The 24,699-nt window shown below is 39.6% G+C and overlaps 1 protein-coding gene across 1 annotated transcript in view; it reads right to left on the reverse strand.

Moving 5' to 3' along the window:
- The window catches only part of HMCN1 (hemicentin 1), a gene marked incomplete at its 5' end in the record, with an annotated part of 201,165 nt that overhangs the window by 169,673 nt on the left and 6,793 nt on the right, over positions 1-24,699 (reverse strand). The window contains one exon of the mRNA XM_082483753.1: positions 78-148. Coding sequence (XP_082339879.1) covers positions 78-148 — 71 coding nt within the window. The remainder of the gene's footprint in view (positions 1-77; positions 149-24,699) is intronic.

The following is a 24,699-nucleotide window of genomic DNA, read 5'->3' on the forward strand; positions in this document are numbered from 1 at the left end:
CGAACATGAGAGGAAAGGTTAGAGGGATGAAATAGGGCGTTTGCTAAAACGACACAGAGAATGAACAAGTTACTCACCTGAACATAAAGTTCCCTGAGTTCAAATTGAAATTTCTTGGGATCTGTGGTTATCGTCACTGGACCAATTTCTAGGATGAAAAAAATTGGAAAGTATGAGGAAAACAAAGTTATCAAAAGACAATTTAAACTGGAGAGCTCTTTCAGATTCTTAAAAATCTGGTAGTAAAAAACAAACTATAAGCACTGAATAGAAAGAAATGAATGATACACCCAGCACTGTCATCTATGATTCCAAATCCAGTAACTTAATCAAACTAGTAATCATTCCAGTATTACCAACTTCTAGGTGTCTTAAACATTTATCAGCACCTAAAGCATTCTGTGTTGTGTTTCTTTCACATGTACTTTTCACCAATCCTTTAATTGCTCTTACTAATCAGAAGGGAACAAAAATCCCCAAATCAAATGTGGCTGCCTCAAAAAATACTTTATTTTTCCTGAAACAGTTGTATAGGTAAATGTGAAGGAGAGGCCTCTCGGTGCAAGCCCAATGCCCAATCTTAGCATATCTAGCAGCAGTTGCCAAAAAGAACTGAAGCAGAAACAGCTTTATTTGTGGTGTTTGCCATGCCTTTGCATATTGAGAAACGACAGGGCATCAAATTGAAGTCATCTGGGGTGCGTGAGTAATGGTAGCACATATTTGAGCATTTCCCAATCACACTAGCAGTACCACAAGTCTCTCTCTGCCCCTTCAAGAATTGCCTTCCTAATTGGTATCAAATGTGATTCTAACCAGCTGTTTTCCTACGGCTGTGATTTCCTGACAGTTTACCTTAATCTGTCTTGGCACTCACGCACTTCATTCTTTCCTTGTACTGGGCAGGCATTCCTGCCCTGTCCTTGTGCCAGTAATGGCATTCATCTAGCTCAGCAAGCTGGTTCAGGGTGCTAAGCCATACATAAATAAATAAATAAATAGACAGATACAAAAAGAAAAAGACTGAATAGATTTCTGCTAGTTTAGTGCCCCAAACCACTCATAAAGAGATCAGCTGAGTACCAGCATACAAAATGGGGAACAATTATGCAGTCATAGAAAGAAAGAAAAAGCATGAAACTACAGTGATGCCAATTTAATACAGCTGTAGCTTACATGGAAGTGCTGCCTCAGCAGACCATACAGTGTTTTCCAAGCTCTATAAAAGTTAATATGTACTTATCTTCCACATAATCTAGGCATTTTTCTTTTTTTAACAATCCAAAGTTTTATTTCACTGGAGTTTCAACAACAGCCATCACTGAAGTCTAATAAAATCACACAGGCGTTTGCTTGGAGGGGAGCTATTTATTGCTAAGTGTAGATTTTAATTTGTTTGAAAGTCACTCAAGAGATCACACAAAACCTTTCCTATAATATTAAACTGTCTTTTTCTTTTCTTTTTTTTTTTCTGTATGGCTTTGATTTGAGCCATTTATCTGTGAATGTTATTTACTAAGATGCTACACTATCGTCAAAAGAGCCATTATAAGTACTCACCATTCCTCCACATACTTCATCCTGCCATGCTCCCGCTCCTACCACTCCACCTGGTACTATCCTCCTTTCGGTATTCTTTAAAGCAAATGCCTGTAATAAAGCTATCTCCAAATTGTTTTGCTTCAAGTCTATCCCCTGCTAACCACTGTTGTAAAGCATGTAATAGAATGGGGTTTATACATTAGTAAGACCACTACCTCCATTATTACCCCATTAGTTGAGGGATTACATTTTTCAATTCTAGAGCAGTAAATCCTTTGGAAAGGCTTTTTTTCCTTATAAAGATCTGAAAAGCAACATACTTCAGCTAAGCTAAAACAGCACATCCAGTTTAGATTGGATGAGAGTTTTGCCTTGTTTCTCCACAGGCAGTAAGGGCTTGCTCCAGCAGCGCGCGCGGATGCCAAGCCCAAGCCCTTGCCAGCATTCTGCAGGATCATGCCAAAGCTCTGGCTGCCCTCTGGTGTGAGCTCAGTAAAGAGCAGATCTTTGAAATGGCACCTAGATTAGAGGTTAGAAAGGGGGTATGGCCTACTCAGCAACAAGAAGAGAGTTATCTTTGTCAGGACAGAACTGAGAACTCCACAGGAGCTGTACAGAGGGTAGATCCCCCCAGCGAATTCTGCAACCAAGGCCCCAGTTTATCAACTTGCCCTGAGGACAAGCAAGGCCCCAGAAAGGAGTGAACAGGATCATTCACATCTTCAGTAATAATGATCTCCTCAAAGGGACAAACAGCAGCGACATAAATGACACTGACACTCCTAGTGTAAGACAGCAACCATGTCGCTCTCCATCAGCTCTTATCTGAGGGACATCAGGAATACTTCCAATTGTAAGCAATGATGCTAGTACTTCATGTAAACCTACAGCTACAGTCAGTTTGCCAACACTAAACTAATTAATTACTGATACAGAAGGCATCTGGAATGGCAATAACCATCCAACTCTGGGCTGGCTTTGCTTTCCCCATCCACATGATCTGATCTTCTCTCAGTTGTGTGAAGGTTATTCAGTACTTTTCACACATAGCTTCACAAGCCCGTCATTCTAGGTCTAAATGATGATGCCACTGATTCTCACCATCTTGTACCAAAAACCCAGCACCTACTGTCTTTCACACGCTGTCATGCCACCAGCTTATGTGACCTGCTTGCCAAAAAAGCTGAAATAGCCTTCACCAAGTTTATTTTCTTTTATCCTCATTCTGCTACCTCAAAGCGCAACCCAAGCAACACTGTCTCATCAGTGTAGGTAAACACAGGCCTTCAAAGTATTCAGAATAGATAAAAGTGAGAAGACATTACCAGGACTGCTTTAAGTTTATTTGGCAACTAAGAACTATTTCCAAAAAGAACTTTGGGAAAGAATCGTAAAGTCTCTTACAAAGCACCACAGAAAGTTCTTAGAGAAGGTTAAATTACTGATCTGGTAAGAACCTCAAAAACTGTAAAATCTAAATCAAGTTGCAGTCATCAATGTGGACATGGCTCTGCAGAATGAATGCACAGAGGCAGGTCTGAGACACCAATGCCTGTGCAATGCTAAACTACAGCACTATTAAAGAATTATATAGGTCATGATGGAGAATTGTTCTTAGCACTTTAATGATGCTAAGTGTGAAGCATGAGTTCAGGCAGAGTTTCTGAAGGAACTTAAAGGGTTTAGCAGTTTTACAGTAGCACACTGTAAAAGTTCACTTTGTGTAAGAGCTATCACCTAAACAATGCTGAAAAGCTTTGTGGCATTAAACTAAGGTAAGGCATCAAAGAAAACCACAGTCAAATTAACAAAAATTAGTACATATTGTAAAAAGAAAAAGACCAATGTGTCAGTACTCAAAATAGGTTTTGGTGTCTCAGAAAAGCAGAAAGTGCAACTTTGTTCTTTTGTGCATCTTTAGTGGTAGCATATAGCCAGTCAACTCATAGGTCTAATTGCACGTTTATCCACATCCAAAATTGCCTGAAGTCTTAACAACTGGATGCAGAAGTCAAGCACGCAAGTCAGACATTCCTCAAGTCAAACATAGTTACAAATGTATCATTCTAAATACAGAATATTTACTCAGAAACTAGATCCTGCAAACATGCCAAGTAAAGCAGAAGAAAAAACTTTTTTTTTTAACTTCATTTGTTCTTTAAGCAAAAATTGACACATGAAATATTCCAACAGAATATGTCCGTTCTGATGCTGAAATGTGAATTGATTTTTAGCCATCAATATTAGAATATTCGGGACTAGTTTGTTATGGAGGTCTCCCTATTGCTCATTATTCCAAAGCTGTCCTCGGTCCTCTAGGTGCGATTGTGCAAAAGGTGACAAACCTGATACAGGCAACGCAAGACAGCATGTCTGTCTTAGGCAGTAACTAAACCCTCTTGTCTCAAAATTTTTTTCAAACTGACATGGTGATCCAAGACTTAATATTGTGCACACACACATAAAACTGATAATGTAGGAAAGGAAACATATTTCAAAAGAATGGTTGCACATTACTGAACAAAGCCTGGACTTCCTAAACTGAAATCACAAAACTCAACATAACCACTACGGTGTTTGAGCTTGTACCTAAGCAATTAAACAAATACGACAACACAAAACTCAGTACCAGTCCATTTGATGGAGATTAAGAGTCTTGACACTTCCTTTCTGGGGCAAAACTGATAAAAACCATCTCCTTTGTAAATAAGCATATAATTCCCTAGTAACCTGAGAAACCAGCCATTCTGAAAGGCTCCGATATTTTTCCACGACTTTCTGCCACATCTCAAATGGCTGCATGTTTATATACAAGCTGAACAGCAAGCACATTGGGAAAACCACAAATTGCCCAATGACACAAAATCACACATAATTACTGCTGAGGGTGACTGCAAATTTGGCACTCTCTTAATCCCAACCACGTAAGACATCTGCACCAAATATCTGGTTTGGACAGCTGGATATTTTAGGAGATCTAGCAAAGGAATATGGAAGCCATTTGCCTAGCTCTCATCAACTCAGAACACTGAATTTGTTTGTTCTGGAAGAAAAAAAAAAAAGCTCTAATTGATACTTGGTAGCTAAAGGAATTTCAGCAGAGATACTAAGTCCCATGGAGTGCTCTCACCCACAGAATTCCTTCTTCTAATGCAGACCAAGGACATTTCCCTTATGCAAAACTGTACCGAGGATTTAAAAAAAAAAAAAAAGACAAACCACCACCACCCCAAAAAAACAACAAACCACACACCTTTGGATACTTGAAAAGAACAAACAAACTTCACAACTAGTACACTACAAATGAGAAAAGAAAAAAGAAAATAAACACAAAAAAAAACCCCAACCACATAACAGCAACAAAAACCTGATATGCTAATAACAAGTGTAATTACAACAGCCTTTTACTACATTCCTGTTTCATTACGCACAACCATGTGTCATTCCAATTTTACTAGTTTAATGGTATAATGTCAGAGTTGCGCAGATTTTTATCAGTGCTGCATCTTTGCAATGGAGTGAAAGTCTAGCCCTCTGGCCTAGAACTGAACAGATCAAAGTATATTTAGTTATTTTTTCATTATGTAGTATACAGCTCAAGAAAAAGTTTCCCCCACCTTATAACACAAAGAATACCTGAGCGGCAATTATCTCCTACATTCTTTTTTATTTATGAAGTGGACTGTCAAGTTCAGCATTAGGCATCTGAAAAAAAGGATCTCTACTCACTAAAACATGCATGTTTTTTAAATGCATACCTTGAAAAACTAAATGCATACTACAAAAACTTTGATATCCCCTAGAAAATAATTTTCAGAGCTGCAGTACACATAAGATCACTACATCTTCATCAGGAAGTTGTATTTACAAAGCAATCACTGTTTTCACCATTCACTGTACATTAAGAATCATGATTCATGTGAAATAGTGTAAGAATTTAGAGGTCAAACTATGCAAATGACTTATTTGTATCTTCAGGCTGTCAAATAAGTGTATTATTTTCACACAATTTTGGGATATTCTGATTTACTGGGATCACTGAAAATACATGTACGGCAAAGGGCCAGCCGGGTGTGGGGAAGAAGAAGGAAAGATTTTCGATAACGCGAAGGGGAATTAGGTGATCCAGTGGAGGCACCCTAGCATACATTTCTAACATAAGTCAAGACTTACCTCTTGAGACTAGTGTGGATAAATTAAAAATCACACACTGGGCATGGTTACATATATTCATTTCATGAGTAGTGCCAGTTTAAGAAGTTCCCATATTGCCACTGCTTCCTAGCTATGGCAATTTTGACAGGTTTTGAGATCAGAAGTCTAATATAGGTTTCATACACACCCCTGCTTGCCCATATTTTATTTATACATATAATTTTTTTGTCTTCCAGTCTTGTTTCCTGTACACACTCTCAAGTACTTCTTCCACCACAAGTGAAGAGATGATAAAGGATTGGGAACAATCAGCTGGGACAGCTAAAATGCCTAAGCCAGTGTTGCTGCCAAAAGAAATTGGTGTACAATTATTCCGTAGGAGCTGTTTACTAACAGTGCTAAGCATCGAGCCTTATCTGATTTAATGCTCTCTTCTCAAGCTTCCTTCTCTGTATCCAATTCATTGTAAAGCTCTGCTTATAATTCTTCTGAAGACCTTTAGGAGTACCTACCTGCCAAGGATTAAGAAAAAAAGAGTAGTGACGGTTACTCTTAACCAGCCTCCAGCCAGCTGTCTGTCCTAAGGGCACATATACAGAAACCTTTAATTTCCTAACAGCAAATTAGGTCCTATACGTCAGGACTTTGCCCCACTATAGATCACTCAAGAGCTGCCATCAGGAAGGTTTCACAGTGCTCTCTTGTCCTTTCCAGCACCAGAGTATGATGTCACAGCTGCAACTAAATAAAAGAAAAATACTTTTCATTGCCATCTCAAATTACAGTGAAAATTTTTATTTCTCAAATATACAACAAACATACATACACTGAATCAGAAGATTTTTTTTATCATTGTTTTAACCATTAATGCAACTAAAATGCTGATCCACTTTTAACTGATTGCAAATTTCTACAGTAGACTACTAAACACAAGCAGCTGACTAAAAATATAAGCTAGATAAGTATTAATAACCACCACCTAGAAAAAAAAAAAAAAAACAAAACCAAACTTAAAGACTTCTGCTTCATGCTCTGAAGTGAAGGACACCCTTCACTTGAAATAAAAATGATGGGCACTCTTGCTGATTTTTTCCAGAACAAGCAGCGTTGGAGATGCTGCCTACAATCACAAGTCCTCCAAGGCTAACACACACCCCACTGGAAAGACCCTCCCAATGGACTCAGGGAGCACTGGAGTAAGCCAAGATGCCTAGCACTAGAACATGTAATGAGGTATTTAAAGCTTCTTCCCAAATTATATTCCCTCATGACTTGGTTGCTTTTAGCTTTCAGACTCTAACCTGGGTATAATTAAATTTTTAAAGAGCCCGGGAACTGTAGTGAGCAACTTTTACCAGATTCTTAACCAGACAGAAAAAAGCCAAACAAACCCAGCAAGCTCACATGTTTCCTTAATGCAGTCATGCAGTCAGGTTTTTTTTTTTAAATAGTTTTTCAGCCTCATGACCTATGACTATTAACTTTAATATGCAAACTTAAGCTTAAGATGACAACAGACTGGAAGAAGTCAGACTGCACACAGTTTTTTTTTAGTTGGCTATTCAAATAAGAAATAGATAGTCCGTGCAAACTGCATATCACTGTTAAGCAGCCTAACCTAGCATTAGTGGAGCATTACTGAAGCTCCATCCACACGGATGGCGATGGTCATCACCCTTGTGCATCAAATTCTTCACCAGACACCACAGGTCAAAGCCTGGATGAAACTCCAAAAGACCAAAGATTTAACAGAGGCTTTACTGAAAACATGCCTTACTAAGTGTCATGTTTGTATTGTTATTTCCCATTGTTATAACATTTGTGAGGCTGTCTCTTCTTTTAAAAAGGAAAATAGCAATAGTAAAAAAAGGGCATTATATATGTTCACATTTCTTGGTAAAGAAAAGCTACCTTAGAGACCTACAGTGGATAAAATCTAATACTATCATTTTTTGTCTATTGCAACAAGCACTAAATTTAGCTTATAGGCCTCAAGTGCAGTTGTCCAAAAGTCATTAACCAAGCAAAAATGAGGTGCTGATTTGCCCAGCACAGTAACAACTAACACACTGTTAACTCTGCCTTCTAAGAACTACAGGCATAAACCACAGGACATGCAGAGTAACCTCTTCTACGCGGAGACCATTAAAATAAATCTAGGTTTGCTAGAAATTCTGTCTTAAATGGGTGATGCACTAAACAGCCTTAGAGCATCTCAAGCCCCTTGCATGAGTGGTAATACAACACATTCACTGTGGAACCACTGACAGAAAAATCTACTTCTTCAGGCTGGAAATAAGAAAAAGAAAGATTGAATTAAATAGATCTACAGGTTGATTGTTCCAAGGAAATAATTCACTTGAACATCCCCTCTAGTTCCACTGGTAGGCCAGAAGATTTCGTCTATTGCTGGTACACAAATAAGATGCAAAGACACCAGAAAACTTGACTCCATGTGGTTTAAATTTAAAGTAATGCCAGTGGATATTAAATGTCCCAAATGTAAAGACTGACACAAAGCAAGTTTTTTTTCCTTTCTGGGGACAAGCAAACATACAAAATCCTGGCATATGCAGGCAACCCACCTTCCTCCTCTGTTCCCTTGGTTCTTTGAACAGCCCCGGAGGTCTGTTCTCATCAGGGGGGCCAGCAGCCATCATTTCTGAAGTTACTTTGGCTGCCTCTAGCCAGCTCTCAATGGATGATTGCCCAAATCACAAAAAACACAGCCACAGCTGGCAACTCAGCTGACAATCCCTAAGAGAGGCCAAAGGACTGAAAGAGCCATGGAGATTGAGTCTCTTACAACTAGGTGGTCCCCTACAGACAAGCCTTGAGTCATCTCAGTGAACTAAGTATGTACAGAACTGCTGCCCATGCTCTTATGAGTCTCTTCTGTGCACAGAGGGTTTCAGTTTTATGCTTGTTAGTCCATAGTACCAAAGTTCATACAGCTTCTTTTCTTTTCTAACAAGACAAAGCACCAGCAGACACAAGGGGGGGGGGGGGGGGGGGAACATTTGTTGACTCTCTACGGCATGCAAGCTTTGATAATTTGCTTCCCTCAGCCTACAGTAAAGAATAAAAAGCTGATAAGGACTACAACCACAGCTTCCTTACTGTACAGCATGGGAGCAGCAATCAGTTACTGAAGCTGGCCCACGCTCTTAACTCACACTGAACATCTGAAAAGGTCATCAGATTACTTTCTGGTTTTGTTTATTTCCCCTTGTTAACAACAATCTGAACTGAGTAAAATTCAGTTCATAATGCTCTTTAAATTCTTTCTCCAGACTGAACTCCAGTTCAGTCCAGGTCTATTTCTGTCTCATCTCTTGGTCTGTGTATTTTGGCAATACTCCTTCAACACTTGTACCAGCACCGGATAAGGAATTTACACTAAAGAATAGGGCAGGAATGAATGTAACTACAAATTTTACAGTGCTGCTCTGTGATCAATAACCTCAATAGATTGAATTAAAATCAAATACTATTTAAAACTCAATTTTTAATTCAAAGTTTATACTTGGTATTGCATTGCAAAATGAACTTATTTACTGCAATATCTAGCAAAGATTCATTTTGAGCTGCTGCCCACACCACTGGCTACACTGCTGCTGGCCGGGAATAGCTGAGCTCCATCATCGGGAGCCTCTTGGCACTGCAGATTACCACAAACTCGCCCATACGGATCCTTCTCTTTCTTCACTGAACTCTGGTTCCCACCGTGTCTACAAATGTATCTCACCATAGGACAGGTCCATAGGCCGGCTGGCAAAAAAATCACAGCTTCTTTTATTTTTCCAGAGTAGATGAATCCAATTACAAAGTCTAATTAAAAGCTTCTGCTGCTTGGAAGATTATGTTCACAGATTACTTCCTTCAAAGAGACTTGGAAGACCCTTGGAGAGGGCTACCTTACTCAAGCCAAGTCAGCTTTTTGATCATGAGACATAATCAAAACTGAAAAAGCAACTGGCTCTTTCCTGCTGAAATTACAGCCACAATTGCTTTCATGAAGGATATGGAATTCCTAATGCACTCAGCACCCACATCTACATAAAAATAGACCGCGTAAGCAAAGAAAGTTACCAACAGCAACTTGAGCATCCTGAGAGCAGGATAACCTAGTACTGCTCAGTCCATGATGATGAGAAATATTCTACATTCACACTATGTCGCATATAGTGTCATCCCAAGTCAGGAACAGTACTTAGCATGTGTAATTACTACTCAGTTATTAATCAACCAGGAGTAAATGTTTTCTTGAAGGAGCCATTCTCCTAACAAGCTTTATGGAGACCACAGCTTCCATCAGTTGGTGCTTAAAAGTGTGAAGAGACCATGGAAACAAGGACTTTCCAGAATTAGTTACCATGTTAATCCTATGCTGTTCTTTAACAGGCTTATGTCCTGGTAATGCCTTCACATGTTAAAAGACAATTTTTTTAAAAATCATAGACGGAATATGGTGCATCATACTTAAATGGGTCTGTTGGGGTTTCTTCAACAAGAGGGAGTTACATGATGTGGGACAAAACAGAACAGGACAACCGTTAGATACAAATCTCATACACAGCGTGGTAAAATTTAGGGTTTTTTCCTCCATAGAGGATAAGAGGAACACAAAAAAGCAAAGACACCTAAAATTCCTTCAGACGCCAGACACAATCCTTGAAAAGTTATCTAAATAAATTTTGCTCTGAAAATTACCAGCAAGCCACATAATTAGTCAATTAATCTTAAACAAAGAGAAAAGATAATGAGGCTCTAATCACAGACCTACCTACGCTTGCATAATTAAAACACAACAAAATAAATTTCCCTCAGCTTTCATACCAAGCCACCTGTCTCTCAAAAGAATACAAAGAAGAAAAAAAAATTATTTTAGAAAATTCTAAGAGAATAAAAACAAGCTTCTACGAGATATCTTGTGTGTGTGCATGTATATACATACACATCCACAAACATCATCATTTCAATACTATAAAATGCTTTATGATATATCCAGTTCTCATCCTTTGAGAATGGAGATTTCCAACTGTAACAAAAATAAAGTAATTTGAAACCAGCTGCTAGGAGAAAGAAGTTGTGTCACATTCAGTACAAAACTCCTAGTATTCTGCATGAGTTTACTCTGTACCAAAATTTTTCTTTTTCTCTTTTGACTATTAAAAATGCATCTGCTTTCTTTTTAAGTCACTGACAGAGTTTTTATTGATTTCAATTAGAAAAGGCGCCAGCTCCCGTCCAAGTATTACAACTGTAAAATGAATTGCTAAAGGATTGCCAGTGTAAAACCATTAGAAAACCAAACCATTTCCTTTTAGCCATTATAATTGTAAATTCAAATCTCCATGCATCATTCTAAATAAGTGTCCACTTCACAAAACTAATCCATATGCAGCTGAAAGAACATGAATTTTTACGGCAGATAACAGTGTCTGTATACGCTGCTTATTCACTCTGACAATATCCAGTTGTAAATATTAACCCCAGGGCTCTAACGGTTCAGTGGTGCCTCAAATACCTCTGTGAATAAAGAAGCATCAATTAGTTTGTTAAGTTAAAGCATGTATTTAAAGATGTTAGAAGAAGGTCAGTTACTGGTGTACCAGTTCAAAGTGAACTTTTTGGTCCTTTAAAAAATCTATTATTAATTTCAACAGTGAAAACTTTGTAAATAGTTCATTTTCTATTACTAATTCACAAACACATTTCTTATTCCTGGTGAGGCTCTGTTCGATAGGTTGGACCAGACAATTTTTCAAGGTTCCTTCCAACCTGAGCTGTTGTAGGACTGCACAAGAAAGTGGTGGGAAAAAGCTGCAGAAAGCATGACTGCAGAATTGCTTATCTGACAGGGCCAATCTGGGCAGAAGAGGATACTGGAACATTTTCGTTCTATTTTTTTAAAAAATGCAGTTTGGATTTAAGTATCAATTTTAAAAGAAAGATATAGCAAGTTTTTCATGGCCAGATAAGCCTCTCAAAACCTTCATTAGAGCACTGTTTACTTTGGTAGCTGGCAAGACAGCTGGAAGCAGCTCTCTCCCATCACTTAACTTTTGCCTGGATCATTTGTAATTGTAATCTTCTAAAAGGCACTAACAAAAATATTTTTAAGCAGCAGAAATCATTCAGTAAGGGATAAACTTATTGCAGAACTACAGGGAACCAAGCCTGAGAAACTCGAATGGCCACCACAACCTCAGGGTAAGGGGAAAGGAGTCATGTGGCCAGGCTGAAAAGTTCCTCCACGGCTGCCAGAATAGCTTGGAGGTGACAATGTGTCAACCTCCATGTGTCTCCTTCCTTTCTGAGGCCCAAAGCAGTGAAAATGCCTTGCAGTGTGGCTTCTGGTTCTTCCCAGCTCTCACCCTGGAACAGCAGCACACAAAGGCCTCTGTGGCAGCAGTGCAGGCTGCACGGAGGAGGACCAGCCACATAGTCAACTCTCCTGACTGGCACGCTGTAGTCCCCCCATAAGTTTAGTTGCTGGGAGCCATTTAACAATCACACGGGAAGTAACAAAATGTTCTCTCCCCCCTCTGTAGCATTGCACTTCATCCTTTTAATCTGGTGGAAGAATCAAAAACCAGAATTTGTCCCCACGCAATTGATCTCTGAAAATATTTGTTAAATAAATCCTGCTGCACAGAAGTCTCCAATTCTGACTGCGCTGCAAAGAATTTGGCTGCAAGCCACACATGTTTACTTATCACTTTGGAAAGAGAATCTGCAAATTCACTGACCTTATGTAAGCTCCACGGTACATAAACAAACAATACCCCAATTCATATATAAGCATCATTTCTGCTGACAGTCATTTGGTGTATAAAACTGCAATCTCTGACAGACAGCAAAACACCTTATCATATAACAACATAATTTTAAAAATCAACTGCGAAAAGACTAGAAGAGAACCAAACTGGAAGAGAGTCATGCAATCATTCAGAAAGCACCAATTTCAGCTTTCATCTCCAGCTGTGAAACAGCAGCTCTGGGGTTTCATCACCAACAGCTCAGCCATGCACACAGAGCAAAGCGCCCAGGGAACTGGAGGCAGCAGCTAGTGAGCCATCTCAGTATGAGCTAGCTCCACTCAGGAGTCAGCATCCTAGAAGTTCATCAATCACTTTCTTCCTCACGCTTGAGACTGTACCTTAAATCTCTTGGGCATGAGAAATTTTTCAAGTAGATAATGCTGCCCTACTAAGCTGAAGGATGTTGCTGATGTCTCCACAGAAAAGATAGGAACAAGAATTTCATAAATTTTATGGATTAAAGCTGTATGGATTAAAGATGAACAGACTATCAAAGTTTGGACTCCAATGCAAAAAAATAAACAGGCTCACAGCTTTACCTGTTACCCATTCCCACCCTCTGAGCAGGTAGAGGGGGAGCCTTTGCTTACCACTCATAATATACACCACAGTGCAATGTCTTCACTCCCTGTGTAAGCAGCTACCAACCCAAGGAGGCCGCCAAACCTGCTGGTTTGGCTCAGGATAAACTCAGAATTAAGCCACCATAAGTGTTTTACAAGAAACTAATTTTTAGGCCACAAAGCACAGCTCACAAAAATAACACAGATGCATCTAGGTTACAGGGCCTGGCCCTGCCACTTGGCCTGCAGTAGTACTGAGATGCCATCTATGAGTCCCAGAAGTGGCATTTGTTTCCTTTTCACTGGCAGCTCACTTACAAATACACTGCCTTTTTGCCAACTCTTCTACGCAAGCAATAACTCCAGGCAGCTCATTACAGCAAGACTCATGAGAGCTTAACTGGCTAGCTACTAATCCATCCGTATTTACCCATGCTTATCTACACACCACAGTTCAGTGCAATTGGCTGAGGTTAGCAGCATCAGCAGGACCAGAATCACATTCTGTGCAGATTTCTGTCACCCCTTTGCAAGGGCTCGTTGCCCTGGCACTGACCACAGGAAACATGACATTACGTATCCAAATGTGCGGTGGGATGCCTGAACAGGACAGAAGGTTAATGGCTATAGGAAAGCTGTTTCATGGCTTTGGAAGAAGAAAAAAGAAAACCATGAGAATATTTATGCTCTTAATGCAGGTTTGAGTGTTCAGTAGTTTTTAGGAAGCTGTGGAAGAAAGGGAAACATTAAATATTATCTGTGGATTATAAAATTCCACTGAGTTTTACTAGTGCAAAACGCAAGTCTGCTCCAAACTAATTCAAAAAGCAGATGTGAGGAGGGAGGGAGGAGGAAAAAAGAGATGAGAACATTAATTTTTTTACCCTAAACAAAATAGTCTTTTCCATTTCGCATGAGGATAACTTAAATTGGTTAAACAATACAATACGCGGAAGCCTTGTTTTTTTGTTTGCTCATCTTTTAAAATTTGCTCTAAATAATGCCAGTATTTATGTTTAAACAGAAGTTAGCTTAGACCAACTTATTTACCTTGATCCCTGTATTTCCCAATTTCACCTTCTGTCTGGCCTAGTCCAACAAGACTGGGATGTACTCAGCTGACTACTGGAAAAACCTGAAACGCTTACATGGAAATAAATTAATCAATTGCTAAATAACAACCAAAGTTACTCTTAAAGAATTATTAAATTTTAAAAATGGAATCATTTATCATGATTATTGTTTTCAATAAATTGGTCAGCCTGTTTATACAACACAGAGCACAAAGCTTTCTTTGGAGAATTTGGATCTGTGGCCTTGAAGCCATCAAGCTCCAAATGCAATGCTACAACCTGACTTGTACTGTTTACATAGGTCAATCGAAAGCATCTTTTCTTCCAGACACAATGCAGACCCTGAAAAATGCTGACTCTCTGAACATGCAGGTGCTTTGAAATACCCTCTGACAGCTTTTGCTGGGATATTTTCAGTCGTAACCACTCCACTGCCAAAGTCAAGACAGGTGAAAGGAGCCGGCATCCAAATACATTAACTGAGGATGCCACAGGTGAACATCAAAAGTGTGGTTTTAGTGCAATCCGAGATTTTTGTCACTCACCATTGTTGTTGAGTAAAAATAAGGGGGCTCACAGGCTGATCTACATCAGCTGTTGCTCTCAATTGATGGCATTTTCAGCTGCCCTGTTATCAAAGTTTCCCACCCGTTTGTGCTAGCAAAGAATTGAAGAGGTAGGGGCACAGTTTCGGTGTTTATTTCACATTTTCCATGGGCATCTCATCTCTCATATTCTTTTGTCAGACTGACACAACACATGTTGTCTTCTATTATAATTCAAGCTTAAGACATTCCTTTACTAAACAGTAGCAGTTGTTCAAGATGTTAAAACAGCAATGTCCACCCTCAAGTAGTTCACTACTGCTGTCTTACCAGAGCTGGCAAGTGAGCACTCCTCAGTCTCTTCAGGGCAAAATCAAGTGACTTAGCATATAATATGAAATGATTTTTAAAACTATGAGAGCTTGATAAGCTAGAAAATAAAATCTCATCCAAAACCTCTACACCATTAAAAATAGAAAGGAAAAGAATAATTTTCAATAGACATATGAATTAATAATTTAAGTGGCCTAAATTGCCACATAACGCATGTTACTCATCTTTCTTTAAAGAACAAAAGCACTAGTTACACATTTCAGACAGAATATATCCTTCTAGCTGAAGCTAGTCTTAAAATAGATTAATCTTGGCCTTATAGACTGGATTCTGTCTTTCTTCTGGTGTGGGTTACTTAGTGTTCCTGCTTGCAAGGTCTCTCTGACACACCCTCAAGTGCCAATCTCATGCCTGCTGTCCTTCATAGGCAGCAAGACTTAGGAGTCCCGCCATCCAGTGACTCAACACTGAATCTTCAACTGCCCATTTCACCTTCGCTTACACAGTTTTCAAAACATACTTTTTCAGCAAAAGAATTGCTAGTTATGAGAGCTCTGGTTTGCTAATCATGCTGTCCAGGCACAACCTAACTAAAGCAATGATGTGCTGTCCTAGAAAGAGAACGTCTTAACCACAGACACTTTTAAACAGTATAAGCAGTTCAGATCTGAAGAAAACATATTTCTGAATACCACCCCCTTCAGCAGGACTTCACTGCCCCATGCAAATCTCAGGCCTCAGGACAACACGTGATAATGGAATGGCTTCTCTTCTGCCAAAGGTGGCCTCTGTAGAAGGTGGCCTCTGCCAACCCCCTTTCTTTGAACATCCCCTCACGAACTTTCTCATTGCAGCCGTAGGGCTTCCACCACCGACTGCCTGACAAACCAGAGCAGTTGTCCAGCCCACAGCACAGTATTTTTTAAGATGAAAGCACAGGTATATGAACTGATGGCTGTGCTACAGCTACTCAAGAGCTTCTCATTTATACCTTATTTCTTGTATACAAAAGAAGGCTCAAAACCACAACAAAAATATGCAGTTCTAAATGGCATTCACAAGCCAACATGAAAATCCTACATACATTAATAGTCAGGCTAACTTTCTTGAACACTAATGCCAAGGAACAAAGACTGTAAGTGCATGACTAACTCTCTTTAAACATCAGTCTGTTGTGCAGGATCAAGGAACCACCTGTTTTTACAAACTGCCCCCTGGTATAGTCATGGTGAAGACTGTCACTACTTGGAATTTAGGAGACATTCAGGTACAGACGTGAAGAGTGATTCAGCCTTTTTGTGAAGCAGTACAAAATGGCATCCGAATGATTAAGACTGTATCGCTCAGGTTTAAATCCCTAGTTCTGCCAAAGATTCTCTTTGTTGCGAGAGGCAAATCTTCAGGGCCTCACTTAGAAAAACACTTAAGTATATGTGAAAATTGTATCAAAATCAACAGAATATATACAAAAACATTCTTAAGTGTTTTTTCTTAACTACAGACAGTTTATTTGTGCCTAAGGTCTCCAAACTGTGAAGGAAATGGTGTTTCCCATCTCCCATCCTTTCTTTATCCCTAGAGTAAAAGCTGGATATTTTGGGCAGAACTATTTATCATCATATGAAGGTAGAGATACTATACCAGCAGAAGTCCAACTGTAAAGATGTTAGTACAAATGTTATGGATTTATTTCTGTACGATTATGTGGACCAAAGCCCCAGTGTACCAGTTAAACTATATAAACACAGATAAAAACCGTCCAAACATCTAACCTTAATAATAAACCCTATTTAACTAACAGAATAACCTTGATGAAATTCCAGATGTCTCTCACACATGGTAAATTAAAATACTCTGTTCAGAGTACACTCCTACAAAGCTCGCGTAATGTCAGGAAATATAAACAAAAACAGGAAAAATTTAATTCATCTCATTCTCCAAAGTCACATCTCGCATTTACTAAGCTCTTTCAAACATCTTATGTTGCTGATTAACAGTAATGCCTTAAGGCACAACCTTTTTCCTTTTTCTGATCTTCAGAGCTGAAAACTGCTTTGAAATATCACCAAGGCATACAATTCTTACTCAATGATAATGTCAGAGAGCACCCTATAATTTAAAACACTGCACTTCTAATTGACAAAATTGAGTCAAGTAAGAAAAGCATGATGAATTTAGATCCTATCCTGAGTACAATGAAACTTCAAACAGTGCTAAAAAAATGAAAAACAGCTGAGCTAATAAAAAACAGACCCTGCTTAAACAATCTTTCATCAAGTAAATTTCACCTCCGTTGTTAATCTTGGAATTTGGGAAAGTAGGAGGAGCCAGCAAGGTCTGAAGAGGATGTATGAAAGGATATTTGGGAAATATGTAATATTTAGCAAATTAGGCAAGCAGACAACCAAAGCCAGACTCTGACCTCAGTTATACTGGTGTAAATCCAAACTAACATCACTGACTGTAATGGAATTACTCTGGATTTACTCCATGTTAACTGAGATCAAAACCTGTTCAATGAGACAGAATATCAAAGTGAAAAAAATGGCTTTTATATCTACACAGTGGGACGTTTCATTGCAAGTAACTAAGAAACTGTTTAATGCTATGTAGCTACAACACAAAAGGTGAGATGGGCTTGAGCCATCACATAAATATCCACAGCCAAAATTTCTAAAGTTTGAAAGGTTTTAGGCACTTCAAATCTGCCTCTAAACAACCTTTAGAGTTAATTCAAAACACGCTTCACTTATTTAGGGCTTTTCTTGTTTGCTTGTTTCATCTCAAACCATACTCTTTACAAAACAAGACTCATCCCCATGAAGCAGGCATGAAACAGCATCTCTTAAGTTGCTTCCCTCATGCCCTTTACAGAGACAAATTTATCCTCTTATACCACTTGCTAAGCTAGAGCTCCATCTCCATAAGCTTCCATGCACGTATACACTGTGGAGTATTTCTGCACTTTCCTGTAAAAAAAAAAAGCCACGATATTTAATTACATTTTCAAGGGTGGGGAAAGGGTTGAGTTTTTACAGTAATGACATGATCTTCATTTTTCACACCCTAAGCATGAGCAACAACAGTAATATTTAGAACAAAGCCTGATACACAAAGCAGCCACATTTTTTTCTCCCCCTGTCAGCATTCACAGAGACCGTCTAGATTTGCACACACACAGATCCTGTGTAACTCAATGTTTACAGTTCAATTCAGTTCATCAGCGCTAGGGACACTCATTCCCTTCCCACTGCAGCTATGCCAGCCAGACAAACTGCCAGCCCTGCTCTCCAGAATTGTCCTAACACAAGTCATCATCTCCTCTGCTCAGCAGTAGAGCGGTTCATGCACACTCTTTCTAAACAAGCTAGTGAGTTGAAGGAGTTTTAGCAATCTCTGCTAACCTGGACTGCTTTGGAATAAACCTGGAATTGCAAAGCAGCACTCACAGCTGGGGATCAGAAAAGGCCATAATGTCAAAGAAGAGGGAAGCAGATAGCAGTGCAGAGCAGTAATTTTTTTCATCCAATACAGCTACACCTTTAAGAAAATCTATGTACATAGATTCAGCCAGAATTTCAGGGAAAAAAATATCAGAGTCAGTTGGTCCAATTCAGATCCAGAACAAACTCCAGAAACGTACTTGCTCACATGGCCAATACGTGCAGTGAGAATGATACGTGTCCTTGCTACCACCTTCATCATGCTAAGGCAAACATCAGCCATCAGACCCACTGAAAGCAGCAGGGGAAGGATTTCTCCATCAGGTCCTGCGCAAACCTATTTGTGGCTAACACAGCACTTCTTTCAGAGCAATAATATGTTGCCTTTAGCAGCAACACATTTCATCACCAGGATCCAGTCTGTATATGCAAAAGATACTGCAGACTGCCAAGAAATCTTGAGATAAAGGAGGGACACCAAACCTCTGAGGGAAAAGGGTCAATGGAAACTTTGAGGAAAGGATAGGCTGAAGGCAGAGAAGAAGAAGATAAAAAGATGTGGGAGTCTGACAGATTAGGAAAGAAAGGAAAAGAAGGAGTAAACATTTCAGGGACAAATAAGTGATTTGTGGCTTTGTGGTTAACATAGAGGACTGTGACTCAGGAGTAAGTCACGTGAATTCCTTGTGCTTTGATTCAGCTTATGTACAATTTAAAGGGGGAAGACACGACCAAAACAAAACAAACTAAAAAACCCAAAACACCAAAAAAACCCACTCATCTGAAATGCCCTAAGACACCACGATGTAGGTTTTTAAGTGGTATGTTGTTAAATTAGGAGGCAGCAGTCCTGGACAAGCACCACTACCTAAGCACCAAGTTATGTTCTCCAAATGCTGTAGGAAAGCACTCAAAATGTTATCCCAACCAAGGCACACCATGTCTTGCTTCAGCAGTCTTCCAGGAGCTATGCTGGGGCTGGGCTTTGCCTGTGCTGCTTGCTGGGTACTAGCAGTACTTCTGGTACCCAAACTCTGGCGAAAGACAGTATTTAATGTGTGCACAAATCTCTGATTAAAACCACACTACTATTGTGTTGGTGCTGTACAAGCTAAGCAACATAAAACAGAAAAGAAGTGCCACAATGCAAACTAATTTGCCCCGAGATTGACAGCAACCATAGTCTCTCTACCTGGGTGCTCCAGCTATTGCTCTTTTACTTAAAACTATGTGCTTGCCTAACCATTTCACCTATTTACAGCCTAAAAAAAACTAGCTCTGACACAGTAGTTGTAAAGTCACAGTCTCTTGAGCATTTTAGTAAATAGAAACATAAATTACTATGGGGTTATAAAAGAAACTACAGTATTCCTAGCTTTCTAAGGCAGAGGACCTCATTTTTCCAGCACAACTTTCCTCCTCTTCTGTTCCTCAATAAATTATACGTGCAAAAGCATACTAGTTCAGTGAACTAACTAAGACCTCACTAACTAAACAAAAAGCTCTGTCCTTTGGAAAACAGACTCGGACATACCATTGTACAGCTTAAGAGAACTCAGGAAATGTTTCAGTGATATTCAGCATCCCCAGAGACACTTAACTTCAGCTCATGAAAATACACTGGTGTCCAAACCATGAAAATTACAATGGCTTCCTGCTTACACCCTCCACTCCCCAGGCTATGAATCTAATTTAAACAAGATGGCAGGAATCCAGCAGTAACCTATAGTCACAGATTAGAGCTGCTATCCTGAGCAAACAGACCAGAAATTTAGCTGGGACTACAGCGACGCAAGACATTCCTTCATTTTCATTTAATTATGCAAATCCACCCCTGGTCACTTCACTTCAGTAGGGTTTTTCCAGTATGAAAACCTGGGGTCCCATTCTGCTTCTGGTTACATCTCATTGCAGACAAGCTCTTCTGGGTGTAATTTATCCTATCGTTATAAAGCTGAGATTGGGTATTTGGGTCTACTATATATCAGGCTACATGATGTTGTCTTTTAAAGCTGTCTTTGTACTTCATAGTCCTATGGCTGGGAAAAAACAGCAGAGGAAGGAAGTTTTACAGCTCCTGTGAAAACACTGAAGCACTGTAATACAGAGATAAAGCTCACTCCCTCTCAACTGCAGTTCTGCAACAGGCTCTGCACCGTGAGGAGGCCAGCTGTCTTCCACAAGAGCCGGCTCCTGTAGGCACCTTGAAAGAATAGTTTAAAATTCTCTCTGCACAAAGCTCACACATCAAAGTTTATTTTTGGAGTCCCATTATGTTATACACAGGCTCTGAACACTTATGCGCTTGATTCGTTGTACCTAATATCACACTCTAACTGTTGTATTACCAAGAGCATATGGTAAGGAAGCCACTATTCCAGAGTGAACAGATGAGACCGCTAATAAGGGATACACTACTGAAAATAAATTCAACACTTTCAATTATCTTTTGTTGCATGTAATGTATGCAGCTTGTTGGCTTGGTGTCTGGGAACATGTCATTTTCAAATATGCATATATTTTACCAGTAATGTTTTGCAGACTGAAATCTGTGGCTAAGCATACTTTAGGAAAAGGGCTACAACTTGAGCAGAGCTGGAAAACTGCACACAGTGTCTCTGTGAAGAGGAGTACCAAGGATGCCAAAGAAAATCAATATGGAAGAGTACATGGGATACAGAACAATAAGTTAACGTATCTTCATAAATACACACAGCCTGTTTATATTTGTGATACACAGTAACAGCGTGTATCACAGCCCCCATTTGTGGCTTATCCCCACAGAGATTATCAGTCTCCTGGCTGCCAGTATTACTCCTTTAGCTTACACAGAAAGGGTCTCTGCTGAACACCCAAGGCTTAAATCGTGCTGACAATCTGCGGTAAGGGCAAATGAGGTGTAAGACATTCTGATTAGCCACATCACTAGGCATCCACCAACACACTCCACAAAGCAGACCCACAAAAGTCCCTCAGTTTATACTGGAGCTGCCTGCACAGGCTGCCTCTGAGCATTACTCAGTTTTAGCTCAAAATGCCCTACCAGGGGAGTTTCTTTAGCAGGGCTGAAAGTCTGGGGTCAGATCAGAACCAGGGAGGACATCATCGCCTACTCCCTCATGTGAGCTAGGCTCATCTGAGCACTCAGTATCCATGTGGTAGGATGACAAGCAGTGTAAAATATAATATCCCAGGGACTATTACTTGGACAGTCAGCCTCAGAGCAGGAAAAAGTCAGAAAGCAGAGAGCCTCTCACTTGACTTCATACCTCCTAAATTCAAGGCTTTAACTGATCTAACCTTTGCTCCCTCTGCAGCCAGTGAAAGGAAATGAGACCTCCAAAGAGTATTTAAAAATTCACAAGCAATGAAATGCTCCATAAAGGTGCCAGTTTCTTTTTGTGAACTACAAAAAAAGCCTTTGGGTAGCTAGTCTCTCAGCTGAGGTTCTTCAGTAAACTGCCTAAAGTGAAATGGGATGAATCCTGTCCTCAGTGTCATGGCTTCACATATCTTGACGTTACATGATCCCATTCAAGTGCTTCAGGAACATGAAGTCATTGTACTTCTCTAGCAAAAATAGGGAATAGCTCAGCTCACTTCTACAGTTACCAAAGAATAGGTTGCACATGTTCCTCAAAAGGAAATAAGAGAAGTTTAACCATAGACCATAAGGGATATGCATGACGCAAACCACTCTGATCCCACTTAAAAATGTAACATTGCAAACTATCCCTATACAAAATGCAAATCTTGGATGTAGAGTTCACCCAACAACTGCATAGCATGAATACACAATAGGCATAACTGAAGGACCTCACAGATCAGATCAAAAAAACCAACACACCTAAAACAGAAAATCCTAAGCACTGGCAATAGTTATAAAAATTATTATATTCAACAATGTAATTGTTGAATTACAGTTACGCATTCTCCCTGGTAAAACACATTCTCCCTGGCAGTAATAAAGAAAGCATATGAAGCAGCCAATCCAGAGCACGTTTCATTAAATCCATCCTATTTCTTCTAACAAAACTGTTGATTATCAAGGCATGGTGAGCTGATCAAGTAATACCATCAGTCTTTTTCAACAGAGAAATTGTTTTGCCATTTGCAAACTGAAAAACACATGTTCCCAATATTTTCTCTGATGTATGCATCTCCTTCAAAACCAAAGCCCACAGCATATGCCAAAAATCAAATCGTCGATTGGAAAATATATACCAACTGGCATCTGAGGGCTTTCTCCATCTAAAGGGTTCCTCCTGTCATTTTTTAGGCCACATTCAAAATTCATTAAGTAAATGAAATATGTGCTCCCTTTCCATATTCCTTAATCCATCTTATCCAGACCCTCAACTGACTGAATTGAATCCACTCTAGTATAAATTCCAAGCAGCCTCCAATACACACACAAAAAGCATAAAGTGCAAGTTAGAAAGACTAGAGACACATACCTCAAGTCCACACAGCATAAAGGAAATATCTCTGAGGTTCCTAACAAGTTGGTACAGCAGGATGAAGAATGTCACAGACACATAACAAAGCACCAACCCAGTATAAACTCCTTTTGCACACCGTTGGTTAAGAAAGGTTCAAGCACAATTTGTACCAGCAAATGTAGTCCCATCACTCCATGGCCCCCTACAAAGGAACAAGTATTGTTTACCCTCCTGTAGTTAACACGCAGCCCAGCTCTGTATCTCATGATGTAGAGCTTTCTAAAGGAACATGAACACGTCCCCGTATGTGATCCAAATCAAGCTGGTACTGCAAGATGGTAGTGCAGTACATAGAGCCAGGATTAAGGATCACAGAGTCTCAGCTTCAGCAGCCTTCAGTTCTAGGGTTTTTCTCCTTCATTCTCCTCTGAGAACTCAAGCTCCTGTCTTCAGTAAAGGCTATTAATACCCCACCACAGAAGGCATTGTTTTTCACAGTTATCTTCTAGCATTGCTGCTTTAAAAGAGCAAGACTGGCATTTCGAGAGGCAAATGTTCTTTGGTTAGCCCCATTGTCAACTTCCCTCTGTATATTTCACTGACAATTCATCTTTCAGTGAACACTATTGCCTCAGTTAAAGTGAGATAAAGATGTATATAATGTTTATGCCTCCTTATTCATTTTATTACTCTGCATTCTCAGAAAATAACTGTTTTCTCTAGATGAGAAAGAGACAGGATATATCAGTCTTGGGGAGGGGCAGCTTAGTCATAGCTTAAAAGCACTTGAGGATCTGCATCAAATATCTGCTTTTTATAAACCATTAGAAATTAGTTTTGTAGGCATTTATACCAATTTAAACCGTTATCAGAATCTTTTCTTTTCTTTCCATACCATAGCGCTTCCATCAGGACTCAGCCAACATGGCCTACTGTTATTGCCATGAATAGGATTAACTTGGCTTCTATACATTACTTCATGTAGAAACAGAAGCCACTGCACCTTTTGAGAAATAAATTGAAAGTAGGGGGAAGAAGAGGGGAAGGATCACGGAAGAAGTTGGAAAACTGCAAATTCAGCTCTTACACTGTTGGCATCTACTTCCTTCCCACTGCTCCCAGTTATCAGACGTTGCTACCTTAGATGAAAGTAACTATCATTCCCTGCTTCACAAGAAGGAGAGGGTGCAGTCCTCAGCTGCCCAGGCAGGCAGAGACAGCTTTAACAGATCCTCCTTCCACACAGCATTTCAGAGGGATTAAACCATATTCACTGCTTGGGTAATTCAGGACATGGTGAAATACACTGTGCAGCCACTTTTTATCTGGGGAAAGGGTTCACTGTGTTTTCAGCTTAACTGGCACCAGATTGACCACTTTCTAATCTGGTTCAGTACTGTGTTATATTTACTTTGAGATCAATTGGCAAATAGTTAAAGTAACAGAAATAATGGGGCAGCAGCCTCTAATGGGAAGGCAGGGACAAATCTTTTTGTGCAGAACACCAGCAGCTGAAAGACCAACCAGAGCTTCATACTGTCGCTGTGTGGATTTGTGCTGCTCTTTGAATGTGTGTTTTGTGATGTATGCCTACACTTCTATACTGATGTCCCCGAGAACAGTGATGAGTGGCTTCTCAACAGGTTCAGTTCATTGCATACGATCTAAAGACACAACTGTATCTAGAGTGGAAGTTACAGAACCTACACACAACTCTTCCCTTCTCAGCAAGGTGTGTGATCCTCTAGCAAAGTCTACATTTTGCTATCTACTAGT

The sequence above is a fragment of the Vanellus vanellus genome (assembly GCF_965231255.1).
Source record: "Vanellus vanellus genome assembly, chromosome: 5".
Lineage (NCBI taxonomy): Eukaryota > Metazoa > Chordata > Aves > Charadriiformes > Charadriidae > Vanellus > Vanellus vanellus.